The following is a 21,660-nucleotide window of genomic DNA, read 5'->3' as shown; positions in this document are numbered from 1 at the left end:
TCTCTTCCTGTTCAGATTTGTGCAAATTCATGTTTATTTCATCCATGTTTATTTCATCCCACTGTATTCTATTTGTATATTCCATTTCAATATTTGTTAAAAGAGGAACAATCTGCCCTGTGATCTCACAAGGAAACACTGCATTCAGCATTCCTAAATTTATATAGTAGTTTATTTAGGTTTGAGCTAATTTTTTGGACATTTACATAGAACATTTTCTTTTAATTCGTATGTTTCGAAGTTGCAGTGTTTTAGGAACCTGTTAATAATGTCCGGACAACACTAGGTGGAGCTATTGGAATACAACATTTTCCTGTGTAATCTGTCACAGTGTGGCAGGCCAAAAGAAAGGTTTATGCCTACTTACCGTAGTCTAGATCAGTTTACATCCACAAGACATTAATGAAAGTGGTCAGTTAATTGCCCTTAACACTAAAAGGAGATTAGCCCATATATGATAATTTGCTGCAAGCTACTGCAAAAAAAATTGCAAGCCATTATCATTGCATGAATTTCTGGCCCCCAAAATTGCCATTCTGTGAAAGCCATTTTCCAAATTGCATTTAACTCCCCCATCTACCTCATCACAAGTGAGTCTTACGGAGAAAGAGAACCATTTGGACAAATGTCAAACCACTTTGTGAGGGAAAAAAGCTAAGTGCTTGTTTTTTCCACAGCCTTCTTTAGTGATGCCAGAATTGAACCTGGTACATTTGGTACATTTTATTCTTTATTTATTGAATTTATATATCACCCTATACCTAGGGGTCTTACTACTGTGCCTTACTACTAAGATACAGTCCTTTCCCTTAAAGAAGCTAGTATTTGAAAAAACACAGTACTGGCTTTCTCAGCCACCAAACCTTTAAACCAGAGGCAAGGAACCTGTGCCCATTCATGCTGGGCTTCAGCTCCCAGCAGACCCAGCCAGCAGAGCCAAAGGGAGATTTCAGTCCAACTGCAAATAGCAGACTTGGGGTTGGGAGTGAGATCCAATTCCGATCATGGCTGGGGTGGAGGCAAAAGGTTCAAGCTCCCATCCCCACATGGCATAGTCCTGATCTAGTGCATTATTCTCCTTATGGCCTCGGCCCGTATGTATCCAGTTGATCACTCACACAGGTGAGGGAGGGTCTCCTGTAAATACCACTGTTATCAGCAAGTCCCTTCCGCACAATGGAAGAATCAAGCCTTTCCTGCTGTGGCGCCTTCCCTTTGGAATTCCCTCCCCTTGAATATTAGGAAGGTGCCATTTTTGACGCCTTCTCAGCGCCTGCTTAAGACCTTCCCTCCTGTTAAGTTGAGATCTTTCCTCATCTGCATCTGTACTGGAATTGTTTTTAAGGTAATTTTATTGTTGCATCTCTTAGAAGCCATCCTAGGCTCCTTTGGGAGCAGGGTGTAAAGTAATAAGAAGGCTAATTGCAATGCAGATGAGTGGTTTTGGAGAGGATTACATCTGGAGGGAAGGGTGAAACCTCCCCTCCTTCTCCCTAGCATCAAATAAAAAATCCCCTGCTGCAGGGTTAGCATTTAGCTTCACCCCAAGTCTTACCACATGAGTGGTAGAACAGAATTCTTTAAAAAGGAGGAGTGTGGGGACACTTTTATTCCATGTGTATGGAATGGAAGGATGCACATGAAAACCTCTAGTCGTAGTTCATTCCTTCTGACCAAGCTTGCCATAGAAATTACACACGTCACTGCATATTACTTAATAACTGGTGCCTTTATTTTTCTATATACATTTTAAATATGGCACATCAGACAGTAGTTCTAGGATAAACCCAAATAATAAAACACAGATAGACAGTAGATCGAATCATTCAGTGCTGAATGCATTAGGGAACCAAATTTTAGAAGGTCTGGAAAAGTTGGTCTAAAAAGAAATATGACCAATAAGCAGGTTGAAGGCATAGAAATATTCTCTGCATTTCAACGTTGCTTGGTAAAGATATCCCCATTGCTGCTAACATGCCACTTTCTTTTTCATACAACATCAATGAACGTAGGTCTTTCTGGTAGTCCGTTACAGAACAAGGATAAAGTTTGTTGTACCATATATCAGCAGTCAGGTGGCAATGTCCTTGCAGATCCATTCGTCGTCTTAATAACGAAGACAGACTGGATTTTAATTGTATTTTTTAGCAGTAAAGCCACCCATATCCATGATTATTATTGTTTAACAGTCGATGGTGGGCAGCTGCTTTGCAAAGCAGTGTGGTAGTGGTAGTACAGGAGATAACAAAAGCTCAGTCATGGTGTTTCTCTGCTTTGGGACCCGTGAGGACTTCTTCCCCCTCTTGGGCGGCAACAGTGCCTTGAGCAGGCCGGCCGAGCGGTTGGGCACATTCTGGCTTGGAATGGGCATTTGTCTTCACAGCTGTTTGAAGACAGTAAGTCAGAGAAGACAATGTGGTAAGTGCACCCTTCTGTTCCATGGAGTATGTACAGGAACGCATGAAAAGACTATGTCCATTATGGTCATGTGAAGGGAGGTACATGGAAGATCTTCATTCATTATTATTTTGTTACATGGGAGATTTACGTGCTACACAAGCCCTATAATTTAGTACAAATTTCAACCCGGGGTGGGAATCAATCAACCTGGCTGTGGACCAAGCATGCCGCATGGAACTCAAATGTAATGGAAGGCTTACCTGCATGTTTCTGCATTAAACTCCTTGTGTTTCTGAAGGCAGCTGTCTTGGTTCTCCGTACACAAGTAACAGCTGCAGTTCTCTTTGTTCTGAAATAAATTGCCAGTGCATTTCCATTTACAGATGCACTCACAATTTTCCTCATCAAAGTTCATATTTGGTGCACATATCGCAAGTTCAGCAAGCGGAGGGAGTCCTGGCACATGTTTTGGAGGGGAGAGAGAGAGATAAAGGGTGTCACTCAAAGGTAATATCCTGCAGGTGTACAGCAAGACTTGAACTTAACCTATAAAATGCACTATTTATGGCACTGTGAGTCCAGAAATCTGAACTCCTATTAACCTGCCATTAAAACTATGGAATCCACAGCTTGAAAAGAATGTAACTACAGTGGTACCTCGGGTTAAGAACTTAATTTGCTCCAGAGGTCTGTTCTTAAGCTGAAATGGGCCTCCTACTGCTGCGCCGCCGCCACACAATTTCTGTTCTCATCCTGAAACAAAGTTCTTAACCTGAGGTACTATTTCTGGGTTAGTGGAGTCTGTAACCTGAAGCGTATGTAACCCGAGGTAACACTGTATAATGAAGTTGATATTCTAGCAGAAATAAACAGAGTCTGTATGGATACAGACTTTAAAAGTCATGACAGCAATATACATACATTTAAAGTGTACCGTACACCCCAAGTATTCTAGGAACTGCAGTTCCCCCCTGCAGCACTATGTGTATGATGTATACACAGCCATATTCTAGGGTGAGGTTTTTTCAGTTGGGATCTAAAGAGCTAGCTTAGCCTGGGTTTGCAGGCTTTTTGCCTTCCCCTTTTGAATAGAAGACCCTAATGACAATTTCACAAACTCCTCTTAGTTTCTCCCACATGGTTTGCTTTGTGGCATGGGGCGGTGTGGTTGTTTAGGAAAAACAAAGTGCAAAGCACCCTTGAACATCTGGCGCTAGCTGTGCAGCTCTTTTGTTCCAGGTCATTAATTGCAATCACAATTATCTGGAGTTGCTTCTCTTCCTGGGGTGGGGCAGTATTTGTCTCAGCAATGGCTAGAAATCACTTGGTAAGTATTTTCTTCCCACCCGCTTTGAACATCAGATTCTCAATGCCATATCATAAGGAAATTGCTCTTGAAACTTGCCCAGATTTTACTATCTTTCCAGGTGCACATAGCCTAGGATAATCAATGATGATGATAATTCCGCTGTGCATGTGAAGTTGGGTGGGAGAATCTGGGTGGAGGAGAAATGCTTTGCTTCAAATGAAGGAGTGTTACTTCTGTCTGACTGAGCTTCTCATTTCAGTTTATTCTGGTAAACGCAAAATGCTTTTAACTACCAATCTGCCCAGATTTACTCTTTTGTTCCTGGATGCAGAGGGGGGGGATCACCTCCGCCCACCTATTTCAGTTTGATAATGTTGTTATTCATAATGTTGTTATGTTGTTCTTTTAACTGGTCCAGATTTCAATATTAAAGTGTGTATATAAGTAGTACTATTATATACCTTCCCTTCTGCCAGGACGATCTTTGTCTACAACACATTCACATTTATCGCTGTCCCACATCCAGCCACTACGACACAGTTTGTTTATTTGGGGGCAACTAGAAGGAAACAAAAGACCAAATAAATATGTTAAGAACACATTTAAAAAGTAACTGATGTATACACACTGCTTCGTTATATGTTTCTTATGGAAGTGTGGTATATAAATATTCAAATAAATACATGCAAAAATGGCATTTGAGAGCCAGCTTGGCGGGCGGGCGGGGGGGCTAGTCAAATTAATTAAAGGTAAAGATAAAGGGACCCCTGACCATTAGGTCCAGTCGCGGACAACTCTGGGGTTGCGGCGCTCATCTCTCTTTATTGGCCGAGGGAACTGGCGTACAGCTTCCGGGTCATGTGGCCAGCATGACTAAGCCGCTTCTGGAAAACCAGAGCAGCGCACAGAAATGCCGTTTACCTTCCCGCCAGAGCGGTACCTATTTATCTACTTGCACTTCATGCTTCTGAACTGCTAGGTTGGCAGGAGCAGGGACCGAGCAACGGGCGCTCACTCTGTCACAGGGATTTGAACTGCCAACCTTCTGATCGGCAAGTCCTAGGCTCTGTGGTTTAACCCACAGCGCCACCCGTGTCCCTACACCTAGTCAAATACATTAAGCCAGGGTTCCTCAATTTGGTGCCTTCCACATATTTTGGACTACAATTCTCATCATCCCCAGCCGGCACAAACATGCTGGATGAAGCAGATGGTAGTTGCAGCCCAGAACATCAGGAAGGTACCAGGTTGGGGAAAGGCTGAGTTAAGTAGACAGACGGCACATGGCCGTGGTGTATTGGGGCTCAGAGTCTGTTGAGAAGCTTCTGCATTTAGAGGCATGTCTTAGCAACTTCGACCAGAAGCCTCATTGCCGTCAAAGGAACAGTTCAAGGAATTGCATTTGCTAAGTCATCAAACTGGGGCCTCGATACATTCCAACTGCCTGCTGTTTATTAATTTGCCACAGCTGCCTGTGACAGTTTTGACTCTCTTTTTTAAAAATGTAAATATTAAAGATGCCACAGTAATTAAAAAATGCTGCTAGAAGAGAAGTCTATGCGTTATGTAACATATTTCTACATTGTTTTTCCAAGCAGCCATTAACTTTTCTTTGTAGCATTGAAAAACATACTTTTTAAAAACATCGGATAACCGCTGATCTTAGAACAAAGCATACAATTCATGAACACTCAGAAAAGCTTCATGACTGATTGTGTATCTTTAAAAAAAAATGGGATAGAGAGAAGACTGACTGCCCATCTTACCTATCCTCTTCTGGATATTGAATAGATCTTCGTATGATGGTGTACGATGGACGCTGAGCATTTGTTAAGCACTTGCAACCAGTGTGGTTTGCAATTTTGACTTGAATCGGATCTGGCACATTTGTTAAAGGAACTGAAATCTCAAAGAGCTGGAAAGATGAAATACAGCATTTTTCACTACTCCTATTAAAACTCATCGTTAAATAGCCTCCCCTCATTGTTAAATAGCCTCCACATTTCCTGCTCAATGAAGCAAAATACCAGTAGTGGACTGAGCTTCATGTTAGGAATCCTCAGTTACAATTCGCCCCTAAGGACATGCGATGGGCATGAGTCTAACATGTACCTGAAATCTTTGATAGTCTGCAGCTCCTTGTCATGTGTTCACGCCATGTCATCCTCTTCACATTGTGGAGTCTATAGTTCTACAGACTTGAGTGAATGTGGGACAGCCACACTTGCTCTGCTATGGTGAATAGATTCATAGCTATGGACAACTTTCATGGCCTTGTTCTTCCCCAACATGGCGTCCTCTGCGTGTTTTGGGTTACAACTCCTATCAGCTGGGGTTGATGGGAGTTCAACGCCAGAGGACACCCCGTTGGGTGGCTGGTCTTCCTACACACACTTACTTAGGAAAGAGCTATCTATGAGTCTATTCCATTAAGAGGGGCTTGCTTCAAAGCCAACCTGCATAGGATTTGATGGTTAAGGAGAAACAAACTGCAGAAGAGTAGAAAAAAGTCCAAATACCATTTTAGATATGTATGATGTGCTGGTGTTCACGCAGCTTAGGCTCTCTTCATTGCAGCAGCCTCCGCATCTGTAGACATTCACACAAGGGGGCTTGAAGAATTTATTGGTGGCCGTGCCCAGCTCTTTGGCAACTTCCACACAGGTCTCCCTCGGCACGCACTGAGTCCTTTGCCACTCCTCATCTATGACTGGAGAACAAAGGAGCCATTCTAAAAGCAGCAATTGCCATCACACCACTGGACTCACCAGCTCACTGGCTTGCTCTCTTGAGTCCTTCGTAGCTGTGTTGAGATGCAGCACTGCACTTTGACAACATTATGACATCTGCTGTTTATTAATATAAATGAGCCAAGCTAGTTGTGCAATGAAATGCGGCAGAGTGGAGTGCTCCCTCTGCCATGGTATTTCATTCCCACCCACCCCTGCAACAGCCGGTCAACATTTCATGGCCATGCTCAGTCCTCACTGGGCTGTCTGATAGACATGGTTCTCCCATGAGTTTTCCCTGTAAAAACCTGGCACTGCTGCAAACCAGTTTGTGCTTCCTTTCTGTGTTTGGGTGGTCCCCTGTTGGCCTGCAGGGATGCACACTCACCTCTGAAATGGCAGTTTGGAAAGAGAGGGATCATGATCAATTCTGAATTGCTTCAAAAACAGTGAGAGCTTTACCAACTGACCACCATAGCTGATGTAGTTATAATTTTTCCCCTTATCCTTTCTGTGCTTTGCAATGTGTTCTGTAAAACCCAGATATGATAGATTCTGTCATCAGCCCCCTTAGAGGTGCAGGACTGGCGTGGTAACTAACCTCATGATCTGCCAGATCCACACAATGCTGCCCAACACTGATGATCCAATGCCATCACTGGATCCAGCTTGGGGTGACATGAAGCTTATGAATACCAGTTGCAGGGACTCACAGCTGAGGAGAACATGGTGACCTTCAGGCCCTGCTTGTGGGTTTCTCCAAGACATCTGGTTGGGTCACTGTGAGTTCAGGATGCTAGACTGCACTGGGCCCTTGGCCTGATCTAGTCAATCTCTTCTGATGTAACTGGCCAGAAAAGGGGTGGGAATAATGTCTGGCCTTCTCCTGACCTTTTAACACATATCTGATGAGCTCAAAGGGGGCAGGTGAATCTTTTCATAACATGGTGGCAGACATTATGACCTGCTCTTTGGTCACCTGATCAAACGGCTGTTAAAAGGGACAGCTATAAGGGCCAGTTCAGGAATTAGCAACCTTTGGTCTAACTACAAAAATGCAGATGCCACAGCACACCCGTAGGGTATGACCAGAGCCCATGGCATCCTTTCCAATGTTTTAGTCTCTGTTTCTTCCTCTCTTTGTAAGAACAGATGTCCAGGAAGCTCCTGCCCAGAAAAGTCCAAGCTGATAAAGTGTTTTACATCAGGGCACACCTAATAAAAACAGGCATTTGAATGTTTCTGCATTTCAAGCTGCTGTTGGCACATTCCTTTTAAATATTGCTGTCTGTTTACATTTTTCCTTGCAGTGGAAAAATGCTTTGTTTAGAGCAGCATTGCTTGAACTGTGTTGTGAGCGGAAACAAAGAAAAATACCTAGTTTTGTGCTGAAAATCTAAAGAAGTCTGTGGCAGGCTTAGGGGACATTCCTCCTCTTTTTGGTCTCCTTTGGTACGTAAGGCCACTGCCCATATTACATTCAGCACACGTGAGACGGGATGCCTGATACGGATCTTGCAACAATGGGTTTGACACCTGTCTGCACTTCAAACTCAGAACTTCGATCAAGCACCCTTTCAGCACATTGCATTTTTTGTTTTGTTTTTTTTCAGGGTGTGAATTTGCAAGTTTGTAGACACCTTTCCAGGTGAGCACATTAAATCATGGAATAAATGCTCCACGGCTTATGCTTTCCTTCCAGGGATCCCTGCAGCTTCTCCCAGGGTAGCACCCCAAGCAAAAAAAGTCCATTGCTTTATTGCCGACAAAATGTCATTTCCTCCCAGCCAAACAAGCACCACAAACACGGTTGTGGGATGCTTTCGGTATAGTGGCTATGCTATATCAATACATATTGGACAGTGTCTGGGAAATCTCTAGACACATGGTGACTCCTATCCGTACCATTTTTGACTTCTTAAAATATTATTTTACTTTATTTTCAAATGGATTTTTTTTTTAAAAAAGACAGCTTCCTGCTTGTATCACTCAGAGCACTGACATAACCTTATGAACAAGGAACAGACCCATCAGCAAGTGTGTGTGTGTGTGTGTGTGTGTGTGTGTGTACTTCAGGCACAAAAACAAAATGCATATAACAACCTGCCTTTCACATAAAAACAGGGGTGGCCTGAGACCTTTTGGCACCTGAGGAGAAACATCTCTCAAAAGTATGGATAATTTGGATGGTTAAAATTTGGATAAGTATTGATATGCAGTTATAAATATTATTATTAGGACCCATGGAAGGGAAGGGGGAAGTCAGGAGATTCAGAGCAATCTCGATATATGGATCTTGAATTATTTTTTATGTGTGTTTATATTTGTTAAAAATCAAATAAAAAAAACTTACACACAAAAAAGAGAAACGTCTCACAGCCGCCACCCCACCACACCCACACACCCTGGATGCGAGCGCAAACTCTGTAAGTCTTCCTCATCGGACCAGGGTATGGGTGGTGGTGAGGAAAGATACTTTCTTGATTTCCACTTCCTGCCCAGCAGTGGAGTTAGGATTGACTCTTTCCATCAGGAAAAGCCGACCAAAGCCCCACCACACTGCCCGGTGAGGGGGATGAATCTCCCACCGACTTGTCAGCAATGCCTGTCCTCTCGCCAACTTGGTAGGAGGTGTTCTGCAGAGCTTTGCTGCCAGTCCTTCACAGCTGCTAGAGACCAGGGAGAAGACCAGTGGCAAAGCTGCGGGGGTGATGCTGCTTGCAGGATGCCACCTTAGGCAGCTGCCTCACCCAGCCTCATGGGTGGGTCAGCTCTGCATACGAACAAGACATCAGCCCGACATATGTCACTGTGGATCCAGAAATATTCAGTTCATAAACTGTGAGCCTACCTTTCAGTATCTCAATATCATAGAAAGCAGCGGCAAATCTCGTGGAGCGATGCGAGGCTGATCTGGAATCCAGAGCGGCCATGCCCTTGAGCTTTAGCCGGCACTTCCAAAGCTTCCAGTCTTCAGAGTGGGTGATGCGAAGAAGCTCTTCCAGGCTAGCAGCTTTCCTGATCTGCTGCTCTGACCACTCCAGGGCAGAAAGTGACGTTCTCTGTAAGGAAGGGGGCGGAAACAGAAGATCAGTCCTGTGCCTACATATATAGACCTTAGGTAGGAAAGAGCACACATTTCTGTTGTATATGCAAATGTAATATAGACTGTAAAAATATAGACTTAAAAATATATATCAGGCTGGGTTAAATAATTACTCTTGGATTAAAGGAGGTGTTATTTTCTAAGGTTTGTAACTAAAGAATTGGTTACAAAGGATCCCAGATATCGGATCACCAGCCCATGGTTTTTTCTATTATTTATTTATTAACTAAATTTATATACCACCCTTCATCCTAGCATCACAGGGCAGTTTAGAATATAAAAATACAAAAATACATAGCATACTAACAACAAAAGCAATAAAAGCCATTGGTTGTTTAATTAGCCAAGGGTTTGGTAGAAGAGGAATGTTTTTGCCTGGTGACCAAATATATGTAATGAAGGCACCAGGTAAGCTTCCCCGGGGAGAGCATTCCACAAATGGGGAGCCACCAAAGAAAAGGCCTGTTCTCGTGTTACCGCCCTTCAGACCTCTCCTGGAAGAGGCACACAAAGAAAGGCCTCCGATGATGGTTGCAGGGTCTATTCATAAGGGGAGACGTGCTCCTTGAGATACTGCTGGATAAATGATCCAAAATGTCAGGAGTCTGTCCCTTGTTCAAATCTGATCAAGAATTCCTAATCATAGAAAAGAAATATGAAGAATTCCCCTAGCATACCAAGAAGTGCCTTGGGATAAACAAACATATATCCAGCCAGTAGAATCATGAAGAACTGACTTACAGTAGCCATGAAAAACATTCAACAATGTACATAACATTTTACAGTTAACTCGATGTGTAAAGCATACTGTTGCATGCACAAGACGGAAGTGCTCACAGCATTAACACAGATTGTGTCTTCCTATTAGGTTCCCAGGGTGACTGCCAAGCTTTTGGCCCAGCATATAACAAGAGAGCAGTGAGAGAAGAACTGGGAGGTAAATTTAGGAACTTATGACTGTCCATTTCAGAAGACCCTATTGTCCCCTGAAGTTGCATCCATGGTCTTCACACTCTGCAGCATCGACTCACAGGGAATTATGAATTATTTGAGGACATTAATCAAACATGGTTTGCTTTCAAGCAACCCAGGAACCAAGTTGTATAAGCTCCTTAACCTGGCACACACACACAGGGTACAGTGCCATGCCACTGGTATGTGGAAGATGTTTATGACCAAGCAGTACCAAAAATGTCAATCCAGGAGATACAAGACCCTGGTTGGTGGCTCCAGCCATTTCCCCCCAAAAATGGAATATATACAATAGCTGAAAGCTACTCATATTTCCTTAGCTACTGTGTCTTGGGATTTTTGTTTTCAATTTATTGTAAGAGCTTGCCACATTGTTAAAAACCAAGTCAAATACACAACTGTATTTCTTGTGAACTTTGAAGCACTGGAAAGGGAGGGCATATCTTTCTACTCATTTTCATGAATAAAAAAGGCCTGGGCTGGATAAAGCTCTCCAAGTTCCCTTTACCTTCCCCACTCCCCCTCAAAGTGATAAGTCCATCAAGGACATGCAGTGGGATGTTTAAAAACATGTGCTTTTTATCTGCTCTTGCCGTTTTAAAAACATGGTGCATGGTAACAGCCTAAAAGAGAGGGCTCTCTTTCAAGACTTACCAAAGAAGAATGTCACTCCTCAGGGGAATTGACGGGATCAATTTTCCGGAATATTGTGACCACATTTATTTTATGTAGAAACCGTTGCTCATCATGACTTTTAGTCACAAGGAATTGAGAGGAGCAGAGGGTTCAGAAAGCCAATAAATATGTTCATTGACAACATGTGTACTTTACAAAATTTCTTAACTCCTAAGGAAATAAATATTCACAGCACATGCCATGAAATGTAATTTGTGGCGGTAGCCCTGGAACATTGGGCTGTGTTTCCAATTGCTGTATTAAATGAAAAATAACTTTGATCTCTCATCTCTCAAATTTTGCTAATTAAGCAGGCGTGTAAATAGAGAATATCCCCATAGCTAATCTGTTGAGCTGTGTTGAGGTGGCCTGGCTATTTACTGGGTTAGGGCAGGGTTTGATAGCTGGCCACCTACGTATAGGAGGAGAAATTAAATTCAGTGCACATTTAAAGGTGAATCTATCAAGTTTTCACTTTCTGAAACAATAAAAGAACTAAAACATAGACATCCTTTAAAATTCGTACTTACCTGAATTTTGTGATGCAGCACTCCATAGAACTGTAGAGTTAGAACGGACCACAAGGGTCATTTAGTCCAGCCCCCTGCAATGCAGGAATCTTTTGCCCAAGGCAAGACTCAAACTCATTACCCTGAGATTAAGAGTCTCATGCTCTATCAACTGAGTTATTCTGGGTTCCCAACAAACTATGTTTAAAACAAAGCATACTTAAGGGGAAGGTGGGCATAAAATGAATATATTAGTGGGGGGGGAGAGACAAAAATGATAATGTGGGGACACTGTTTGCAAAAATGAATACATTAGTCAAAACTGCATACAAAAAAAATGGGCCACTTGACTATCCAAGCCTGAAAGTCCGATTTGGATCCCTAAAAAGTACAGTGCTTCCTTCCTCCCTAGGGCAGAAGAAACATATTGAAGAAACCGTCTCTTACAGCACCTGCTCTTCAGATTTGGCTTTGCCAAACTTCCCCTCGTAGCTCTTTCTGGAACAGCTGTCTGGGAGAAAAAGGGCTCTCAATAAACAGCCTGAATCTTCTTTGCTCAGCGAACACATCCATAGGGTCAAGTACAAATACAGATGGAGTCCTGGAGATTTACCGCAAACGTCCTGGCTTTGGTCAAAGGAAAGCCTGGACATTGGCTCTGAACTCCTGCTTGGAACCAGGGAAGAAGCAGGGAGTGAAGAGCGTCATTCGAAATGGCGAGTGGGATGAAGATCTACATTGGGATTCTCTGCCGCTTTGGATTCTTGCACCTGAGGCGATCGCCTCACCTTGCCTAATGGGTGGGCCGGCCCTGGGTGTCACTGCCTTTCATTAGGTTCACAAATGCTAAGAGGGGAGAATTGTGAAGCTACTTTGCCCAGACAAGAGCCTCTCCACACACACACACACACACAGAGAGAGAGAGAGAGAGAGAGAGAGAGAGAGAGGGGGTTTCTTCTGCCTTGCTGCTTCCTGGAGATGATTAAATTCCACTTTCTCCCACCCGGTGCCTGCTGGCTACTCTCCCTACCCAACAAGAGAGGCATTGTTCTGTCTCTCCAAGCTCTTACCTCTTCCAAAACTTCCTCTGTGGTCTCTCCTCTATTGGCCCAAGCATGTGGGAGGAGCTCTGCTTGAACTGGGCCAAACCAGAGCAGCTGTCTTTACAGGTCAGGGGCACTGCCAAAGCAATGGTTCCTCTTCTTTCCCAGAGGGCACAGTGCCTGGCCTTTAATGAAGTCATGGAGTTGGGTGCCAAGCCCAGGATTTGTGGGCTACAGGAACAGCAACACTACATAAGAGAGAGCCAGCTATATAGGCACTCCCGCTGGACTGGACTGCTTCAGGTATGCAGCACTGAGCTGTATTTAAACTCCAACAATACCTCTCTGGTCCTAACGCCACACACAGAGGCAGATCCTCTCTCTTTGTCTAATGAAACACAGGCTTCAACTTGCTGTCATACTGGGACCAAGCCCATGTTAGTTAGGCAGGCTACAGTCATTGTGTAAAGTTCAGGAAATCTCTCTCTCTCTCACACACACACTGCTGTTGTAATATGATATGGTGAGGGAAACCAACACTTTTTGCCACACACTGCTGGGAAATTTTAAAACATAGGCAGACCAGATGAGTCTTGGGGTGTGATCCAGCGGGGATCTTCTTATGTTCTTAAAGGGAATTCTGCACATAGGTGTTTCAAGGCACTTGCCCTACAGAAAGGACATAATTTAAGCTTGGGCTCAGTGGCGTAGTGTGGGGGGTGCAGGGGGGGCCGGCTGCACCAGGCGCAACATCTGGGGGGGACGCGATCGCACTCGAGTGCTAAAATCCACGGGTTAGGGGGCGCAAATTACTTGCCTTGCCCCGGGTGCTGACAACCAACGCTACGCCACTGCTTGGGCTCTTCTCTGTAGCATAAAGATCCCTGCCAAGAGGATTGTAAAGCCAGTCCAGTCCATCAATCTGCTTCGCACCAAGGTGCCCATAGTTCTATATGAAAGAAGAGCTGCTTGATGTCGCTGAGATTTAGAATAACCTGCCACTCAAAATGTTTCATAGCACTTTTGAGCCACAGGCTGCAATTCTGTACTCACTGACCTGGAAATAAGCCCCCTGCAATTCAATGGGGCTTTCTTCTGAGTAGGCAGGTATAGAATTGCATCAGCTGAAATATATTCCAAACTATAGAAAAATCAGCAAATAATAGGTTATTGGTGTAAAAAAGAACGATTTCAAAACCTCCAGAGATTTAACAGAAAGCACAAAATAGCCTATTCTCGTTCCTATGTAGAAATCATTGGCAGCCCAATCCTTATGCAAGGACGGTCAACAGTGGAGCCCACTCCCAAGCAATTATGCATAACATAGGTTTGCAGCCTTAATTTTATTAACAATAAATGTATTTTGATAAGTTAAAAGAAAATCATTTCATGGAGGATACCAGAAAGGCTGGCTTCTACTCTAGCAGGAAGTAATGATAACCCTCCTTCTCTCTTTTTAGTTTGACCTACACAGTATATCCATGTTGCTTCTGCAATATAATTGGCATTATATCATTGTACAGCAGAAATACCCTGGGGCCTGGCTGATTCACATTTTTGCCAAATGCCAGCAGTTACATTCCCCCCCCCCCCCGTTAATGTGAACATAACAGGATTCTTGCTTGAATCTTCAATTCACTTTTCTGATTTACTGAAGAAGCTAACAGTAGAATGCAACAAGTTAAGGAAATGAGGAACACTGATACCTTTACAAAACTTTCAAAGTCTCGTAAATATGTTATTTACACAATGAAGTTGTAAGGGAGGCTAGAATATTATCTTTTGAAAGCTTACATCATGAACCAACCTTAGAAGGCATTTTCCATATCAGATCTGGCAAAGAATTACTTCTCAAACCATGTAGGAATTCAGCCTTAATTATTCAGACTGGATTGGTACATTATACAGCAGTAAGGAGTTTCTCTAATCACACATATATACATTTGACAATGTCCTGAAATGACAAAAACTTCTAGGAACTAGATATTAAACGGTAGTAGCAAATACGTTATTTGGGAACAGTATTTAAAAGTTATTTGGGAACAGTATTTATTTTCAAAGTGGATCCGTGCCAAAAGAGAGTGACTGATAGGTCAAAAAGACAACCTTCCTAATCTTGCCAAAGAAAGAGAAAGCTTACAGGTAATGCACAAATTGTTTGGAGAGATGCAGCAAAAGCACTGACTGCAGATGAAACAATTTAAGAGAAGGCTATGTTATTGCAAAAAGTTCTGTCATACTGGAATTCTCAAAAAGGTTCCATTTGGTCATCTGCCACTGCTGAAAATGAATTATCGTTTAACACAATATATTTTTAAGTGGCCCGAAAAGAAAAATATCAATCAGCTGTGAATGTAGATTCATTACATTCCTGTTTTCTATATACTCCTTAAGGCAGAAGTCAGCCAAAAGTTAAATACTATTTATTTCAATGGGTTAGTTAAACATGCACTTTAGTCTTCCCCTTGGAAATCTGGCAGGTCAGAAAAATGCTTAAATTGGCTGGACCGTGCTGTTAAATCTTCTCCGATGGTGTTACACGTGTAAAAGTTGTTTATTTATGCAATACTTAAGAGTCACCCCAGAAAGAACTTAAAAAGGTGCCACTGTAGTCCGAAGATCGTTTCAGACAGGAAAACCCATGTGGTCTCGAGATGCAGACAATTCCAAAATAAAACCCACTTACCTTTACAGATCCATGTTCAGAACCTTGCAGCAGATGTAGAAAAGACACTATAAATATGTTTACAGTTGTCCACGGCTTGTACATCCTTGTGGTTAACGTCCACACTTTGCTACACAGTTGAAGTCACACAGCTGGAGAAGAACGTTTCGAAATTCATTTCTCTACGAACTGCTATTGTTTTTAAAAATGCATACCCAGAATCTTACTCTCCACGTAAACTTAAAGAGTATACACGAGATGTAAACAGCACAGTTAAAAAAGAAGGGTAAAATTCACTTAAACAATGTCATCTCTTTCTTGTAGGTACTTTTTAGATATAAAAATACAAAAGTTAAAAAATGTTTCCAGAAGCAGGCAAATACAGGTCCCAGTCTATTAAAAAAAATAATCAATCCATTTCCCACCTGGACACAAAGAGAAACTCAAAATTAATTCGTGGTCCAGGAAAGGTTAAAATCTGCTGAGGGGGTTTGGTGCTCCATGTTACAAGCTTCCTTTTAAGACGGCAGTAGGACGGCCGATGCTTTGAGCTAGAGAGAGCTGTAATCCAACTCTCTGTATTGAAACTTTTTTTCACAGCCTTCATGGAAGCCTGCAGAAGCCTGCGTCTTAAATCTGATACAGACACTGGCAGAAAACAAGAGTCACATGTTGGCTCCTATCCCGTTCTGTCCCTACCAATGGTGTAGCATTTACTAAACTAACCGATGCAATGTGTGCCGCCATTATTTTAAAAGGTATTACCTGAAACATGAAACTTCAGCACATGGTCTTACCAAGTATACATACAGCTACACACAGACACACACACACACCTTTCCTTTACGTTTTCTGTGTGGTAAGGATTTTGAGAAAACCATTTCATTTATTAAAGCAGTGCTTTTACAAAGAAAGGGCATGAGACTGTATGTTTTAGATGAAAACATTTTTTATTACAGATAAACAGAATGTTTATATATCATGTATATCTCAGAGTAATAAAAATGGAGCTGTACCCGTCTATGACACTCTAATAGATAACTTTGGCTCCAGGCATACTAGAAATATTATTTGGGCTCAATCTGGCAAACCCACATGATCAGTACTAATGAAGCAAATGGGAATCAGTAAATGCAGTAAAGATCAAGGTGTACAGCTGGGAAATTATTTTTAAAAAGCTAGTCAGCCTGGGTTCTGCTACCCCACATCATTTGTTTCCAATCTTTGATTTCCAAGTGGTGGCTCTCTCAAATCCATTTCTTGCATTTCTGAAGTCATTAAAGGCTTGTTGAATTTCTTCCTGTGTATTCATCACAAATGGACCTAAGATATAGATTGCAAAATTCAGGGTAGTGTTTAATTATTCTGGGCTTTAGGCTTTCTGTAGATGAATTCAAATTGCAATTACAGATAGGTAGCCGTGTTGGTCTGCCATAGTCAAAATAAAAAAATTCCTTCCAGTAGCACCTTAAAGACCAACTAAGTTAGTTCTTGGTATGAGCTTTCGTGTGCATGGTATCTGAAGAAGTGTGCATGCACACGAAAGCTCATACCAAGAACTAACTTAGTTGGTCTTTAAGGTGCTACTGGAAGGAATTTTTTTATTTCAAATTGCAACTCATTCCTTCTCCTGTCTCCTCCTCCTTTTTGGTCCCCAGATTCATTCCCAAGGGCTCAGCTGCGTTGAAGGCTGGCATAGAGGTTGCACCAAATCAAAGGATTGCTGAGTGAGCAATCCTGAGTGAGCAAAGGATTGCTGAGTGAGCAATTGAGCAAGGATTGCTCAGTAGCATTTGACGACAGGTTCTTCTTTTCCCTTCTTCACATTAAAGGGAAATCTTGGGGATTCCACACATGCTGGTTGTGGAAGGGGAATATCTGACCCTATAAATAAGGGGCAGCTAATCAATACTTTGGGTGCCCCATCTGGCCCCCAACCAAGCAATTTTTTTTCTGCCCCCTGAACCCACTGAATTTGGCCACTGCAACAAAGAGAGGGGGGAATGAGGTAGATATGTGTGTGGAGCACAGCGCCCTGATGGGATGCAAACTGTCCCCTCCCTGGTCATCAGATTGGTTGGTTGATAAGAAGGAGGGCTGTGGGGTGAGCACACCCACTGCTTGTATGGGTGGCCTGGCCATGGGTGACTGTGGCCCTTGTACCACAGACTGTTAGCCACCATGCTCTAAATCAGTGTTTCCCAACCTTGGGCCTCCAGCTGTTTTCGAACTACAATTCCCATCATCCCTGACCACTGGTCTTGCTAGCTGAGGATTATGGGAGTTGTAGTCCAAAAACAGATGGAGGCCCAAGGTTGGGAAATGCTGCTCTAAATGATGGAGGAGTTTGCCATGGTTTGCATCTGGTGGAGAGGGCAGAGCAAGGCAGAGGGAGGAACATATTGCTATCAACCTTCAAGTCTTCTCTAGAACTGTTTCCACAGACACTCGCAGACAAAGGCCTGCAGATTCAGGTGAAGCCCAGGGTCCCCCCCTCAGGCCACAGCACACGCAAGTTCTCAGTCACTTTACACGTGTGTGCAACTAGATCATATGCACTCATACATCATGTATTTACTTGCAGGAATGCATGGACTCAACCTGACTAATGTATACACAACATTATTCACACTGTCGTTCATAGCCATCCCCACCCATGCATTTATGCGCCATGAACAGCACTGTATCAGTGCAGATGGCTCTATGGTAAGCAAGTTACTGAAATTACATGGGAGTAACAGTCTTGGTTCTTCTCCACCAAACCCATCCTCCCCTTCTCACATTTTACTTGCCAGTAGCTTTGTGCAATGATGGTAAGATATATCTAGCAACAACAGCAAGGCCTGGCAGCTTTGAGTCCCTTTGCAAGGAGGCTAGTAACATTTATTTACTTACTTTGCTTTCCAACGTTTATACACTTCTTTTCAAAAAAATCATTTACAAATCTCTTAATGCACAATGTAACATGATACATCCTTCAACTGGGGAAATAATCTTAATGACCTGACTGCTCTGCTTCAACCCCAGCCTATTTTTCCAAGAGCAAAACACAACTGTAACAAAAGATTCCAAGCAAGGCCTCTCAAATACAGTGATTTACAAACAGAGAATATCCCTATAAATACCAGTGGAAGGCCAAAGCAGCAAGTCACTGATGTTCAGTTGTGGATTTTTCAACAGAAGGGCGGGGGGAGATATTCCAGAATAAACACCTGAGGTTGAAGATGAAAATACGTTCTGTATGCCCCATTTGTTTAAAAAAAAGACGACTTGTTAAACAGATATTTACCATGTTGCACTACTGGTTCCTTTATGGGCTCCCCAGCCACCAAGACAAAATGGCTCATTTCAGGATCCTAAAAGGATGAGCAGAAAGCATTCATCAGCAGCATATAAATTACATTTTGAGATTTTGAGATTAGATACCCAAAGCAGGAGCAAATTACAATACAGTAGATCACAAGTGTTTTGCCTCCTCAGCATACCTTCCAAGTGTCCCGACTTTCCAGGGAGAGTCCCAGAATTATGAAAGCCTTTCAGCTTTCTGATTTGACCCTGGAGCGTCGCTGTTTCCCCCACCACTGCCAAGCTCAGGGAGAAGGATGAGCCAGCACTTGTCCCAAGCGATGACCCATGGCCTCTCCATGTGGGCTGAACAAATGGTTAAGTGGGAAGGCGAATAAACACCAAGCAAATCAGGGTGGATGCAGTATAACTGCCCCACAAAAAACCAGAATCAATTCTCAATAAAGACCAGGTACAATCTAACCTCTTGGTTAATTTTCTGCATGAAACCCAAATAAGCAGGTCATCTGGAAAGGGCCCTGTGCCTAAAGTGGGATTTGGATCCTATCTAAATACAGTATTATGGACCACATGCAAGTTGTTATTAAATATGTGGTGAATTTGAACATGTAAACAAAGGGGGCAGTTCTGCGAATTTTCCTTGGTGAGAGCTAAAGGCCAAAAACAAATAGACAACGCTTCCCCACCCAAGATTTTCCACAAGGGAACTTCCCCACCCCAACTCTTGAGCATCCCCCAGCATAACTGGGCTGAACATCTGTTGGAATAGTTTCCAGAGGGGGAGCAGAAATTGTCACAGCAAAAATAAGTTCTCCAGCTCCTGAAAGAGTAACAAATTCATTATGGCATAAACCTTTGTGGACTAGAGTCCACTTCAATGGTCAGAAAATGATTCCCAGGCTCTTCTGGTGTGTAGGGCCTCCCACTGGAACTGACAGAACTTTTTACTGTGCTGTGGCAGTTCTCCTAAGGATAAAAGAGGCATCTTAAGAATCCCACTCCTGTGTTATGGCATGTTGTAGCTTTTAAGGTAAACTACCCTGTCAAAGCAGCATTGTCTCTTCAGCAGAGGCTCATAGGGTCTGGCTGCACTGAAGATAAATTGCTGGATATTATGTAAGAAAAGAATTGCGACAGACCCTATTGTAGTCTTAGTATTGCAAAACTGTCTTGAGACATAAGGGTGTAGCCCGTAACGAAAAATAAACAAGACTTTCGAATCATGTCAGGTTCAAATTTTTTTAGGAAAAGCATAAAAGACAATACATTTTTTTAGAAAGCAGATCATAACTTCCTATGATTCTGCTCACAAAATAAACTGCTCTTTCCAACAACCTAGAATATAAACCTATTTTTCAAGCCTGGAGACGGTTAAGCATACAAAGAAAAGTTGGATTCAAGGGGCATTCAAAACAAACAAACAAACAAACAAACAAACCATCTTAACTCCCCAACATGAACTATACAATGGTTTGTTCTTGGCTCACGGCTTTAAGATTCGTCTCTTTGCAATTTGGCAGAAGAAGGAGCCAGGTTGCTGCCATTTGAGTTGTATGTCTGCCACGGCATGTGAATGAGGCCAATGGAAACTGCACTCTCCTATATCAGTAATAACTTGAACAGATTGAAGGAGGTGCTTTTGATTCAACTTGAGCGAACACAGGAAGCTACCTTCTATTGTCAGAACACAGGACCGGTTACATCAGTGCTGGCTAAACCTTTGGTTCTTCAGATGTTGCTGGACTAAAACTCCCTTAACCCTTCAGCCAAGCTAGCTGGAGCTGGTGGAAATTCAAAGCCAATAACATCTAGAGGGCCTCTCTTGTGTGCAATGATTTGCAGTGGCTGTCTAGGGTTTCAGACAAGAGTCCTTCCCTGTCCCTACCAGGAAGGGGCCCAGGAAAATTCAGCCTCAGTTCTAGGGGATCTGGGGAGCTCTTTTAGTACATACAAATATACAACACTGTTGCTGCCTCTGTTCCTTGCTCACTGCTCATGAGGTCAATAGAGTCCATTGGGCCAGCACTGGGGCACAAACCTTGTGTAGCTAGCTCCTTGCTTCATGTACAGTGATACGTCTAGGAATAAGCCAGGCAGTTACTATGTGCTCAGCAATTCTCAACCTGTTTTGTAGGGATCAGCCAGACAATTTCTTTGCCTGGCTGTTCTTTGAAGACCGCTATATCATAACCAGCATGTGAGAGGCTGCCTGGAGAGCTTAGATATAAAAACTCAGCCCCTCCTATGCTCTAGTGTAGCTGAACTGAATATCTGAAGAGAGAGGTGGGCAAAGAATTGATCTGTATTATAGAAGTTGTCGTCAAGACGTTTGTTAGAAGACACACTGCTATTCAGGGCCACCTTGAGTCAGAATGTATCCCAGAATACACCTCATTTCCATTGTAGAGAACACCTGAAAGCACTCCGCAAACCGCAATTTAAGCAGCTTGAAGGGTGCGGGGAGTAAAATACAAAGAGTAAGAATAAATGAAGCCGATGAAATCCAGTCCACTTACTCTAGTTCCACAAGAGTCAATGGGCTGTTGCAGAATAAGAGCTTCTCAAGAATTACAACCAAGCAAAAGACACTTAAACATTTAGTATAGGAAGGGAATGAAGACAGGTTCAGCACTTCTTTTAACAGTTTAATTAGGGGTTCTTGCTAAGGCAGTTTATTTGGGATTCATTCTGACCCAGTCTACTATTGTTAAAACCTACTGAAAGCATTCTGGGGGGTGGGAGTGATGTTTTGGAGCCAGACAGATTAGTTGCAAAATACCTTGTTTTCAAACTGAATACAGTCTCCATCGTCCAGCACAGCAGTGTGGTGCGGTTCTATTTTCTGTTGCGCATCGGAAGGACCTGGAAAATGGTGGTTTTTTAAAGAGGTGATTGTGCTAACATTTCTAAATAGGTACTGGCTAATTCACACTGTTTCTGAAACAC

General features: G+C 42.8%; 2 protein-coding genes across 4 annotated transcripts in view; both read right to left on the bottom strand.

The window, feature by feature from the left end:
- Positions 1 to 1,710: 1,710 nt before the first annotated feature.
- Positions 1,711 to 16,038, bottom strand: VEGFD (vascular endothelial growth factor D). Its single transcript, XM_082220901.1, has 7 exons — positions 15,430 to 16,038; positions 9,290 to 9,500; positions 6,229 to 6,419; positions 5,476 to 5,624; positions 4,171 to 4,268; positions 2,661 to 2,856; positions 1,711 to 2,383 (listed from the first exon to the last, which is right to left on the bottom strand). Exons 1-7 carry the CDS (start codon positions 15,511 to 15,513, stop codon positions 2,257 to 2,259), a joined length of 1,056 nt encoding a protein of 351 aa, XP_082077027.1. The 5' UTR covers positions 15,514 to 16,038; the 3' UTR covers positions 1,711 to 2,256.
- A 301-nt stretch (positions 16,039 to 16,339) lies between these two features.
- PIR (pirin) overlaps positions 16,340 to 21,660 on the bottom strand; it is a 29,707-nt gene continuing 24,386 nt past the window's right edge. For all 3 annotated transcript variants that reach the window (XM_082220924.1, XM_082220925.1, XM_082220926.1), the window contains exons 8-10: positions 21,494 to 21,576; positions 18,698 to 18,764; positions 16,340 to 16,731 (exon numbers count right to left, since the gene is read on the bottom strand). In XM_082220924.1, the coding sequence (XP_082077050.1) occupies positions 16,616 to 16,731; positions 18,698 to 18,764; positions 21,494 to 21,576 (266 nt within the window). In that variant the 3' untranslated portion in view covers positions 16,340 to 16,615. The remainder of the gene's footprint in view (positions 16,732 to 18,697; positions 18,765 to 21,493; positions 21,577 to 21,660) is intronic.

This window comes from Podarcis vaucheri (assembly GCF_965113315.1).
Source record: "Podarcis vaucheri genome assembly, chromosome: 4".
NCBI lineage: Eukaryota > Metazoa > Chordata > Lepidosauria > Squamata > Lacertidae > Podarcis > Podarcis vaucheri.
This window is presented reverse-complemented; position numbering and strand designations above follow the sequence as displayed.